Source organism: Nilaparvata lugens, chromosome 7 (assembly GCF_014356525.2).
Source record: "Nilaparvata lugens isolate BPH chromosome 7, ASM1435652v1, whole genome shotgun sequence".
Classification (NCBI taxonomy): domain Eukaryota; kingdom Metazoa; phylum Arthropoda; class Insecta; order Hemiptera; family Delphacidae; genus Nilaparvata; species Nilaparvata lugens.
In genome coordinates this window covers 20,081,688-20,095,307 of record NC_052510.1, presented here as the reverse complement: position 1 = coordinate 20,095,307, position 13,620 = coordinate 20,081,688, and the positions used below count along the sequence as shown (strand labels likewise).

General features: G+C 34.6%; 1 protein-coding gene and 1 long non-coding RNA gene across 2 annotated transcripts; both read left to right on the top strand.

Moving 5' to 3' along the window:
* Positions 1-31: 31 nt before the first annotated feature.
* On the top strand, positions 32-2,037 carry LOC111054693 (tRNA (adenine(58)-N(1))-methyltransferase non-catalytic subunit TRM6). The gene has a single exon (XM_022341766.2). It carries the CDS (start codon positions 277-279, stop codon positions 1,669-1,671), a length of 1,395 nt encoding a protein of 464 aa, XP_022197458.2. The 5' UTR covers positions 32-276; the 3' UTR covers positions 1,672-2,037.
* A 5,165-nt stretch (positions 2,038-7,202) lies between these two features.
* Positions 7,203-11,986, top strand: LOC120352306. Its single transcript, XR_005571762.1, has 3 exons — positions 7,203-7,537; positions 8,831-8,920; positions 11,079-11,986. It is a non-coding gene; the product is annotated as an uncharacterized LOC120352306 (long non-coding RNA).
* The last annotated feature ends 1,634 nt before the right edge of the window (positions 11,987-13,620 follow it).

Here is a 13,620-nt window from a genome sequence, read left to right as displayed (position 1 = left end):
ATAATTGTCCGCAGACGACGTCACTCACCACCACATGTTTTCTGTTTTTAATTTTAAGGTTATCTTTGTTTTTTGTATTTGTTGATGTTAATAAGTAATGCTTTCAAATAATAAATCACATTAAACCAATATTCATTAAGTATATTGTAAAAGTTATTGATCACACCGAGTTTTTGTAAAAATTTTTAGTGCGCTCTTTGAGTAATGTTTCTTCGCTCAAGTCTTTAACTGTTGTTTTCTCTACTAGTACTGATTTGTTAGAGCAGAACTGTTGCAATGTCTTCAAACTTTGTTGAAAACTCTGAACAATCTAGTGTTATTTCAAAAGGAAACTATGTGGTGCTAAACAGAAAAGGTTTCAACAAACTCCATCTGCTTAATGATAATTCGATTGTGTTTATGGGCAAGGATAAAGTTGATCTTGAAGCAATCATTGGAAAACCTTTTTGGACTACATTCAAAATGGTGAAGAAGAAGGATAAAAAACGTGAGTATGAACTTTGTGTATGTGAGAGGAGTGAAATGATTGAACTCGAAGAACAGTTAAAAGTAACTGCTAGTGGGGAAGATAATAGGAATATATGGGATGATGGTAGTTCTCAAAAACTATCAACAGAGGAAATAGTAGAGCTGAGGGATAGTGGATTATCGGCTGATAAGATTGTTGGTCATTTGATTGAAAACAGCAAAACATTCCATAACAAAACAGAATATTCTCAACAAAAGTATCTGAAAAAGAAGGGCTCCAAATATTTTGAATTCATGATAATTAAAAAACCAACTTTCAGGTTATTATGTGACATTATGTTTTCAAAAGACCAAGGAAAAATTCTGGGACTCAGGATTGATAGCATGTCGCAGATATTTACCTCAGTAAATTTGCAGCCTGATGGTAAATACATAGTTTATGAGAATGGTTTACAAGGACTTGTTGCAGCTGGTGTTTTGAACTATCTTGGTCAAAGCGGACAATTGATCCATGTGAACATAGGTAAACATCCTCAGCAGCATGCAATATTAGCTATGAACTTTAGTGAGACTCAGAGAAATAGAATGCAAACAGTAAAGTTGTCTACATTAATTAGGAAACTTAATGGCAAGAAATCTGATCAAGCATCAAATGTAGTGATCCTTGAAGAGAAACAAGAAATGGACTCTTCGACGTCTAAAGTTGATATTTCGGAAGCTGTTGTTTTAGAAAATGCAATTGAAAAAGAAAGTTGTAGAGCTGATATTGAAAATGGTGTTACAAATAACAACGAGGTGAGAAGCATCAATGTGTTGAAGAGGAAAAAGAGTGACAGTAATAGCGAATCAACAGAATTCAAGAAGCCACGCTGGGAAGAAGAAGCAGAGTCTGTAGCCGACCTTCTCAAGTCCAAATCGTGTGATGGTCTTATTGTAGTATGTAAGGAGCACCCAGGAAGCATTGTGAAGAAGTTCCTGTCATATCTTGCACCTTCCAGATCATTCGTTGTGTTCAGCTTCTATCGAGAACCTCTTGTTGAACTCTACTGTGAACTGAAAGAAAGGCATGATGTTATCAATATGCGTTTGACAGAGACTTGGATGCGAAATTATCAAGTTCTACCTGATAGAACCCATCCTGACGTCATGATGAGTGGGAATAGCGGATTTCTACTGACTGGTATACTTGTAGATAACAAGTAACTAACCGTATCTGTATTTCATTTTTGTGTGTTTTGTACGGTTGTTAAAGATATTTTTAGTTTGGCAGGGAATTGATTGCTTTTAATAATTTTGATACACTTGCAGACTTTGATTATTCAGTTCACTCGAAGCATTTTTTCTTGACAGAAGAGTTAAAATTTACTATGTCATTTGTAGAGCGTTACAAAATTTTTAACTGGTAGGCTGTAATTAATGGTACAGTTTTTAATAAGTTTCATTTCCCCTTTATTAACAAAAGTCTGAATTTAATAATATTATCTTATTAATCTGTACACATGCATATCTTATTTTAAAATGATTTTTGAACAGTAGGCTATAATAAACCTACTTTCTGATTTAAAAAAATGTGTTTTTTTACTTCAATCCAAAATATTTAGGTTCCTCTATAATACAAGTTTCCACCTCAAAGAAGCTAAAACACTTTTTGGTTGAGAAAAAGAATAGATTACATGAATAAGCAATAATAAGTTTTCTTATAGATTCTCCATTACACAAGAAGTATATCAATGATAAAACATGAAAGAGTGCAGCACCAAAAGGAAAAATAAAAGAGAGGATGTAAATGTTGTACAAGGATGTGCTCACTTTTATCTATATTTTGTCAAGTAATTTCATTGCCAATAAATAAAAACAACTTGAAGTTGTCACAACTCATTTATTGAACATTAAGAATTTAATTTCAATAAACAACTGGCTGTGACAACTTCAAGTCAACCACAATATCAACTTTACTACTAAAAGGATAATTCATTGGTTCTATATAGTAAGACTCTTAGATGTAATATATTTTTCTTATTCACCAATCAGTTTCTCGAATTCCAACTCATGTAATAAGTCTAACGACATTGTAACAAATGCAAAAAACTCTCTAAAGCTAGAGATGAGTTACCAAGTAACATCATAGAGAAAAGATAGCATAAGATATCCACTTGTATCAGTTGTCTCTCTGGTAACACTGATGCCATAAATCATACTCAGTATGTGTATTGATCCTGTAGTGTGCAGCGAATAGGATTCAAAACAAATATAATATAATTTGAAAATATTTATTTTATTTGTTACTATTTCATTGAAATTTGTAGGAATGATGAAATTGAATATTAGATTAATGATGAAGTTGAATTTTCTTCAATATCAGCTACGATAATCTCTGTTGCACTTTTTATGCCCATCCTCATACCATATTCACTTGAAACATATCAGATAATCATCTAATCGATTTTTTCTGTAATAAGCCTCATATTCGAATTGCACTTGGATACCAGTCAAGACATTTTCGAGTGAGCCTGCACCGAGTGAGTTCTTACTTCTTTTTAGAGTGTGATCACATTGAATGTTCAAAAGTGCAAGTCCAATCACGCAAGTCCAGCTGCTCACTCTGAACGCACCAACAAGTGCAACATTTTTTGTGAGTATTTCTTTCCAGATTTTGTTTCTCATCTGCAAGTGTGTGATCACATTGGATGCATAAATGTGCAAGTGCACGCTTGGTTATGCATGACCAAGCCTGCAGATGGGAAACAAAATCTTGAAGATGCATGGATGCATCAACTTGAACTTGGTTCAAATGTGTGATCACATTGGATGCATATATATGTGCAAGTCTGGTTATGCATGGCCAAACTTTCAGATGAGAAACAAAATCTGGAAAGAGCAATAAAAGGAACACACACTTTATGCATACACTTGCTGGTTGCTTTCAGTTTAAGCAGCTAATACAGACCAAGTGACAAAGTGTTTCTATGACACTTTTTAAATTTTTATTTTCGGCTCATGCGTGATTAGATGTGCACTTGCAAATAAACGCATTTTATTATTTTATTCAATGTGATCACACCCTTACTTACTTTACTTCATCCGGCTCTATAGTCCTGGGTGGACTTTGGCCTCCTCCTTAGCGCCTCCATTCGTCTCTCTCCAGTGCGCTCCTTCGCCAGTTTGCCACGCCCAGTACACGGAAGTCACCAATCTTGTGTTCAGTCATATCTTGAAGTTCAGTCATATCTTGTCCGTGGTCTACCAATCTTTCTCGTTCCAAGCATTCTTTTTTATAGCATGCTTTAGGTTGCATATAAAGCTTCACGTTATAACACCTGACTCCTGTCTCACTCAGGATTGAACACCTCAAAACCAAATCCAAAAAATAGGTTTTGAGAACGGATTTTATAAAAGAATCATTGAATACGTATGATACAGGTAGCCTACTGTATTGTCATATAAACTCTTAGCAGGTCTAGAAACAGTTATTTTTCTTTTTTCAGAGAATAACAGGCTGATTGAGCTATGGATGAAACTTTCTGCTGGGTCTATCTTGCTAGTTTATTGCTGGTGATCACCGTATCAATTATCAGGTGAGCTTTCTTGTAATTATCAACCTATCAAATCATGTTTGTTTTCCTGTCGATGCTGTATGCAAATTACAAATTGCTTTCAATACCAATAATAATAGAGTTTCGCATTATCGTTTTATCAGATGGGCACGCTAAATTGTTGAAGTATTGGCTGAAGTAAGCTACAGTCGTAAGGCCCATTGACGGCTTAAATATATTCAGGCGGTGAGACCTTCCCGCAAGAGACTCCCCACCAACAAAAGCCACACGAATTTACTTTTTTAGAGTTTTGCATTCTAACATTAGAATACTTCCTTGATCTCCTATTGGAGGCCGCCTGGAACATTCATAATTATTGTTGGTGTCTCCAAAACAAATTTTTGAGACAGGACCGTTCTCCATTGGTTGGGTTTTGTAGATGTTCCCTACTAATTGTTTGTTAGCCTGGGTACACACGGGCCGGTAGACCATTAATTTCGATTTGTTCAACGACTTCCATTTCGTGGAGTCAATATTAGAAACCACACCTAACAACTAAGAAGACATTAATCAGCTATAGACTAAAAAAACCGTTTATTGTACAACTACTAACAAAGCTGGTCGCGCTCAAATTCAAATTTTAGGCCTATTCATTGCCCAAGACACATTATATAAAATATTGTACAGGCACTGTAAATTTACTTAAAAATCACATCTTTTCACTTTATATGAGAAATTATCACATCATTCAATGCTGTTCAACCTAATGCTAAAATACTGTTCAAGACTATAAAAACATTTCTTCAATAGGAACTTTTTAATTTTTCTCTTGAATTCCAACTCATGTAATAAGTCTAACGACATTGTAACAAATGCAAAAAACTCTCTAAAGCTAGAGATGAGTTACCAAGTAACATCATAGAGAAAAGATAGCATAAGATATCCACTTGTATCAGTTGTCTCTCTGGTAACACTGATGCCATAAATCATACTCAGTATGTGTATTGATCCTGTAGTGTGCAGCGAATAGGATTCAAAACAAATATAATATAATTTGAAAATATTTATTTTATTTGTTACTATTTCATTGAAATTTGTAGGAATGATGAAATTGAATATTAGATTAATGATGAAGTTGAATTTTCTTCAATATCAGCTACGATAATCTCTGTTGCACTTTTTATGCCCATCCTCATACCATATTCACTTGAAACATATCAGATAATCATCTAATCGATTTTTTCTGTAATAAGCCTCATATTCGAATTGCACTTGGATACCAGTCAAGACATTTTCGAGTGAGCCTGCACCGAGTGAGTTCTTACTTCTTTTTAGAGTGTGATCACATTGAATGTTCAAAAGTGCAAGTCCAATCACGCAAGTCCAGCTGCTCACTCTGAACGCACCAACAAGTGCAACATTTTTTGTGAGTATTTCTTTCCAGATTTTGTTTCTCATCTGCAAGTGTGTGATCACATTGGATGCATAAATGTGCAAGTGCACGCTTGGTTATGCATGACCAAGCCTGCAGATGGGAAACAAAATCTTGAAGATGCATGGATGCATCAACTTGAACTTGGTTCAAATGTGTGATCACATTGGATGCATATATATGTGCAAGTCTGGTTATGCATGGCCAAACTTTCAGATGAGAAACAAAATCTGGAAAGAGCAATAAAAGGAACACACACTTTATGCATACACTTGCTGGTTGCTTTCAGTTTAAGCAGCTAATACAGACCAAGTGACAAAGTGTTTCTATGACACTTTTTAAATTTTTATTTTCGGCTCATGCGTGATTAGATGTGCACTTGCAAATAAACGCATTTTATTTATTTTATTCAATGTGATCACACCCCTTACTTACTTTACTTCATCCGGCTCTATAGTCCTGGGTGGACTTTGGCCTCCTCCTTAGCGCCTCCATTCGTCTCTCTCCAGTGCGCTCCTTCGCCAGTTTGCCACGCCCAGTACACGGAAGTCACCAATCTTGTGTTCAGTCATATCTTGAAGTTCAGTCATATCTTGTCCGTGGTCTACCAATCTTTCTCGTTCCAAGCATTCTTTTTTTCTTGCATTCTTGGTGGCTTCCTCTCATCACTTATTCTGGCCAAGTTTCCAAGCCATTCAATCCTTCTTGTTTGATGAATTGCACCATATTTCCTGCTCCAATGGCCTGCCGATCCATCTCACTATCAAATCTGGCTCTCCACACTCCTTCACAAGTTCGGCCCAAGATTCTCCTGTAAATCTTTTTCTCAAATAATGGACCTTAATGCTTTGTCATCTCTGTTTAAGAATTGCCATGTTTCGGTTCCATAGGCTACAACTGGTCTTACTAAAGTCATGAACATTTGTTTTCCCAGATATTAGTTTGCTTTCAAATATTTTTATGATAAGCAAAGTATGCTCTGTTGCCCATCATTATTCGATTATGTATTTCTTGACTGATCTCATTGTCTGCTGACAGGGTTACCCAAAGGTATTTGACCTCTAACGCCTTCTAGAACACACAGTCATCAGCTATTTTCAGATTACATACTTGTCTTCTTGCTTAATTTGCAGACATTCTCATATATTTCTTTTTATTAGAGTTTACTTCAAAACCCACCTCTCGTGCCTCTTATTCATTCATTTTTCCTAAACATTCATTTGAGGCTACCTATCTTGATTTCTTGAGACAAGGACTACATCATCTGCATAAATTTTAATACTTGGACCACACCCCTATGCCACTTATTAGACTGGACATCAGATTTTAGAGTTTGTTTCGTACACCACACTCAAGACATCTCACAAATTGCAGATGTCCTACACAGACAACACCGATTGCGACCTGCTCGACGGACACCAATGTTCTATTTCCGACTGGTGTTGTAGTGTGCTACAAGACCAAGAAGAAATAGAATCCTCTTATACTCCCCAATAACTGAGTATAAACATTTAGGTTGGTATCTTATTATTATTGAAGGTAAAGTACCTATAATTTGAATTCAAGAAACAAGATTAATGACTGCTTTCTCTGTCTTGGGGGAGGGGAGCATAAAATCAGGCTCAAAATCAGATCTTTGGTGAGGGGGGTCCCAAAAAAGGTCAGCAGTGTTTAAAAATAACTACTGACGAAATTTTTTTCCTGTAAAGGGGGTAGTTGAAGTTTCCCTAAATTTAGTGGGGAGGAGGTGGTTGAGCACCCCTGAATGATCTTAACGAAAGAGAAAACGCAAATAGACCAAACGTAACCAGCTTGACCAACATAACGGTTTAAAACTTCTACTGATCATTTTTCAGGTTATGTTTAGCATGATTGTAAGAAGGAGATTAGGTTATGTTTTATCAACAAACTGAACAGTCAGGTTAAGATGTAACAAAGTACAGTAGATACAAAATTATTCATAACTTGGTAGGTTTATTCTTATAAATAAGCCCTTCTTTAGCAGAAGACTTATCAAACACAAAGACATAATATTGATGAATTCGTTTAAAACAGAAAGTTGAAACGATTAATAGTATGATTAGGCTATTCATCACTGTACCAGGTAAGATTAAAATAATATTGCCTAGGCCCTATTTGAAATAATTTTTAAATTTTAACATCTGAAATGTACCTTCAAAGCAAGTATTGCTAATTATACAGAACAGTCACTTTTAATTTTAATAAAACCAAACGATTCCCCGTGGCGAATAACTTACACTGGATAAGTAATAACGTAAATGCTTGTCACTTAAAATTTTTGCCTATCCATACTCAGATAGGCTACAACATATCGGGACCTGATTAGAAAACTTAGATACTGTTATCTTGAATATTGAATAATTGGATGCTAAAAATTTTTAACAGACTGTCAATTTGTGTTCGTGAGCTGGAGTATGGGAAGTTTTGTAGGCTGGTTCGAGAAAAACTTATCAACTACCCTCTCTACTCATTGAGAGATGATGAGACCAGTGGACTTGTAGACCAGTTTGAGATTTTTTAATGAGTTACTATGGCAGTCCATCTACAGAGCCACACGAAACAACCTATCTGCGGCCATCTCTTTATTTGTGTTTTGATTGTTTTATATTTTGACGAAGTCTGTCTGGCGACTGCCGGTCATGGACTGAATATACTGAATAGGCTACCTACCCACTGAAAAATATTGATAAAACATGTAAATAATAAAATTAGGATTATTATAATCTGCTGTATCTTTCAGCTTACAGAAATAAAGTAGGCTAGGAATACAGTAGTTATTAGTCAATCTAAAGATAAACAAAATTAATACAAACATATTTAATAGCCATTGAACAAGATCAAAATGTAATCTATAGGCTATGCATCTTCTATTTTTTCAATAGAGTTTATTGAAGTAGGGCAAGTAGCCTATTGCATTTTAGAAGTTGATGGAGGAGTAGAATTTGTCAGAATATTGAACAATACAAGTTACCTATTATCTTGTAGTGAACAACTACAAGACTTGACCTATTTTGGACTATGTGTCTAACCTTAACTAAATCTGGGAGAGGAATAGCACAATGTTAACTTATATTTTCTTTTCCTACCATTTTGATGATGTACTTAGTGTATCAATCAATAAAGAATCAATCTTTTCTTTTTTGCTCTTTATAGGCTTTGCATTATATAGCATGCTTTAGGTTGCATATAAAGCTTCACGTTATAACACCTGACTCCTGTCTCACTCAGGATTGAACACCTCAAAACCAAATCCAAAAAATAGGTTTTGAGAACGGATTTTATAAAAGAATCATTGAATACGTATGATACAGGTAGCCTACTGTATTGTCATATAAACTCTTAGCAGGTCTAGAAACAGTTATTTTTCTTTTTTCAGAGAATAACAGGCTGATTGAGCTATGGATGAAACTTTCTGCTGGGTCTATCTTGCTAGTTTATTGCTGGTGATCACCGTATCAATTATCAGGTGAGCTTTCTTGTAATTATCAACCTATCAAATCATGTTTGTTTTCCTGTCGATGCTGTATGCAAATTACAAATTGCTTTCAATACCAATAATAATAGAGTTTCGCATTATCGTTTTATCAGATGGGCACGCTAAATTGTTGAAGTATTGGCTGAAGTAAGCTACAGTCGTAAGGCCCATTGACGGCTTAAATATATTCAGGCGGTGAGACCTTCCCGCAAGAGACTCCCCACCAACAAAAGCCACACGAATTTACTTTTTTAGAGTTTTGCATTCTAACATTAGAATACTTCCTTGATCTCCTATTGGAGGCCGCCTGGAACATTCATAATTATTGTTGGTGTCTCCAAAACAAATTTTTGAGACAGGACCGTTCTCCATTGGTTGGGTTTTGTAGATGTTCCCTACTAATTGTTTGTTAGCCTGGGTACACACGGGCCGGTAGACCATTAATTTCGATTTGTTCAACGACTTCCATTTCGTGGAGTCAATATTAGAAACCACACCTAACAACTAAGAAGACATTAATCAGCTATAGACTAAAAAAACCGTTTATTGTACAACTACTAACAAAGCTGGTCGCGCTCAAATTCAAATTTTAGGCCTATTCATTGCCCAAGACACATTATATAAAATATTGTACAGGCACTGTAAATTTACTTAAAAATCACATCTTTTCACTTTATATGAGAAATTATCACATCATTCAATGCTGTTCAACCTAATGCTAAAATACTGTTCAAGACTATAAAAACATTTCTTCAATAGGAACTTTTTAATTTTTCTCTTGTATTCCTTCTCAAGTAATTCCCTAACGGTAGGTGATTGTAAAATATGCTTACTCAGGCCTTAAAACTAGTATGACTAGATCTATAATAGTAAAATTCATTTCAGATCTTTAATCAATTCAGTGTGTAATGAGAGTGGACATTATTATGACTGGAAAATACATTTAAATTAGACTTCACAAACAACAAGCATGTGTATATGAAAATACATGGTAAATTCATAATTCCCAGTCTTATGAATAAAAGCTTGCAATGAGTGAGAGGTAATTCATTTCAAATTGTTCTACCTGCTATTTTTTGCAATAAAAGATAGAAATTGGCCATATTTTGTGTATTGGAATATGGGCTAAGTACACTCAACAACAATTTTTCCATTTCTCAACCGAATTTGACTTATGATGCATGATGTTGGACCGCCTTGACGAGTCGAGAAGAATGAAGTGTAGTAAGATGAAATCTGAGCATTGTGTCAAAAGTTATAAATTTATTTTTATTTTTATTTACAATGCAAATGACACTAATTTAATAACATTGATAGATAAAATAATAAGGTACAGTAGTCCTTGTGCTATTTTTCTTCCAAATTTAAAGGTGACAAAGAGTTTGAAATTTTGATCCTTGAGTTGTCCTTATGCGCGCCTCTCCAATAGGGAATGAAATTAAGTGCATCTAACAGATGATTCTCATAGAACATAATATCATTAACTTCTGTCATTGTGCTGGACAATGTAGTTGGTGATGATGGTTGAAGCTGGAAATTAGGTGTTTTTCACAATACAATGAGCATTGTTGTCCGGTGTACCTGGAAATCTATATGAGATGAAGCGCTCTACCTGATCTTAGATTGTAAAGCACAAAAATACTCCCAGAGGAATTTTGAATTATATATGTAAATGGTAACAATCGGAAGATATTGTTGATCAAAACCTAAAATTCATCAGAATTGATTTTTTCTTTCAATTTTACACATTTTTGATAAATTATTACTCATTGGAGATGGAGAGTTCTGCATGATCCCATTTTATCTGTAAAAGGGCGAGAACCAATTTTTCTGTCTGATTACTGGATTTGGCAGAAATAGCTGAAAACTGGAAAATGAACCCAAAATACGATGTTCTGTATCTATCACAAGGAAATTAATGAAATTTCCTTTGCTTGAAGAAATTGGTTATGGACTTCTCTCATGTATCCAAAAGATATATTAAAAAATCAGAACTACAATATTAATTGCAAGCACCAATGTATATGTGACTGGACTATTGTGTGACAACATTTTTGTATAACTCATTACTTCTGTTATTCCTTGTGGTATTCCTTTCATTCCAATCAATTGGAGTTTTTGAAAATAATTTATTTTTATTTCATTTCAGGCACGAAAATATGTCACAAAGACCGCAGGGACAGTTCATCGTGTGTGTTGTTCCTCATTCTGCAAAGACAGTAGTGAACATGTTATCCTATAGTTTGACACCGTACACATCGTTTTACCATTACCATAGTTTATCCCACTTCCATTGTATAATTTTGTACATTACAAAACATGTGTTCTTTCATGAATAATAATGTATTTATGTAGATTAACAATTTATTGTTACTTTCGCAATTTTTCATGTTTTGAAAAAAAAATTAAAAAGTATTATATACGGTACTTCATTGGATAATTATTTTATATTATGTCATTCTATCAATATTTTGCAGTTGCAGAAATTTCACAACCATTTATTTTAATTTATTTGAAATAAGTAGGTAGTTGTGATAATTTCTAGTATTTTTATTTGATATGAATATCATCTACCACAATATCACCTCCACTACTACACACAAAATTTCATCTGTCTCTGTCTTCTTGCGTTTTGAGATGCAAATAATTTGATCAGTCTGGTGGCACGTAGCCAGGATTTGATTTCGGGTGGGGCGAATGAGATTTGATTGCCGTGGAGATTCAACAAAAAAATCAACTTACACCTAAAATTAGCATTTTCTGCGTATTCTAAACTTTTTGGAGAACAGATAAACAGCAAATTTTCGAATTTGGTTGAGAAGTTCAGCTGAGGTGTAGAAATATTGTATTAAAAGGGTTTTGAACTAATGCCAATGATACGACCCAAAAAAGGCGGGTTTCAGCGTTTTTCATGAGTTATCAAGCATTTTTCTGCGTTTCCTCAGCATTCTGCATTTTCCATTTGGCTTGCACTTCCTTCGATCCAAGGTCAAAAGAGTCTTTCAGGCTTGATTCAATCTCCGGTTGATTTCAATTATGTATCTAATCCTATCAATTAAAAATATTTATTTGAGAAATTTAGAGAAATGCATTGCAAACTCAATGAAAAACTGTGGGAAACAAACTCTTTAATTAAGCAACGTCTGAACTTAGCTAAGCTGAACCTGTGTATAGAGTTTCGAGTTTACTTTTTCAAGTCCTGTTGTTCTTGAAAAAATCACTTCAAAGCAAAGAATATAATATGAGATGGACCTCTGTACCTATTTTGAACGTTCTCAGTCAATTTGGTCTCGGCAAAGCTGATAAAATACAGAAAAACACTTCTATATGGATCATTACACTTATTCCCAAGTCCTTATACAATTTATTTCCACTGCAGTTAAACCTAAATTTGGACATTCTATATCGATTATGAAAAAAAATGAGAAAACCTTTGATGGTTGATGAAAACCCATCTTTCAAAACATTTGAAAGATGAAAACCCATGCTAAAAAACGCTGGAAAATTGCGTTTTTGGGCGTATCTTTGACGAAATATCTATGTCCTTCCTAAATAAAAATCACAAAATTCCTAGATCCTACCTAAACCTCTGCACCAAGTTTGAATGTTTTCTGTCAGTCTTTTCTCGAAAAAGCATAAAAACACAGATTTTGACGGATGTTTTGCGTTATTTTAAAGCTATTTCAATACAATATTTGTATTTGAACAGATAAACCTGACCCGGACACCCCCCATCATGGGGTCTGCGGGGGTGTATGCTACGCCACTGACATGTTGACGTCTATGAAAATGGAAAAATTAATAAAAAACCTAATCACATTAGTGGCTAAGAATATGCTTACCTGGATGGAACAATTTATCAACAGGATTTCGCGCAATTCACAAACAATAGATAAGACTTGACTCGGTGACAAGACACAGTCCGCACACAATGTAAATATAACGTTTTTTTACGTAAAAACAGTAAATTTGGAAACGTTTTTTACGTAAAATTCATATAAAAGTGAAAAAGTCTTGAAATAATTCATAACGTAATTTTCACATGCCCGTACTATTTTTAACAACTTTTTTGCATTTGTCAATGTAATTTTCAAGTCGATTTATTTTCTCGAAAATCACTCTCGAACTATCACTGAACATCGATAGAATTGAATTCCAAGGTGAATTCTGGGTGACTATAATGCTGATGTTTTCAATTGATATAATACAGAGTGAATCATATGTAGGCCTATGGGAATACTTCAAAAAGTTGAAGACTGTTGTAGATAATACTGTAACTTTCAGGATAAGTTATTGGTATAATACTCTACCTTTCGACGTGCAACTGAATTTCAGACCCTCATAAGGGTGTGACTTAGGGGTTGTAACTCGAATATTCGTAATGTAAGCAATATTTGAAATGTGTGTGATACATAATTTCAAATGCCTCTCTAAAACAAGAAAGATGGCATCGATAAAAATGTTCTATGATACTTTTATAAGTCTCCAATTCATTGAAGGGTTCCCATACATATGACTCACTCTGTAAATGCTAATTGGAGTAATAAGAGAGGGGGAGACTCATGTAATCCCTAAAAATGCTTCAATTTAGGCTTTCTGGCCAACAAATCGGATGTAGAAAAGAATTTCAACACCTTTCCGTCTCTTGCAAAAATCGTCTACGACACAGCCTTATCACACTGAATTTCGGA

Coding starts and splice junctions, on each gene's coding strand:
- LOC111054693 (XM_022341766.2), top strand. CDS start 277: ATGTCTTCAAACTTTGTTGAAAACTCTGAACAATCTAGTGTTATTTCA.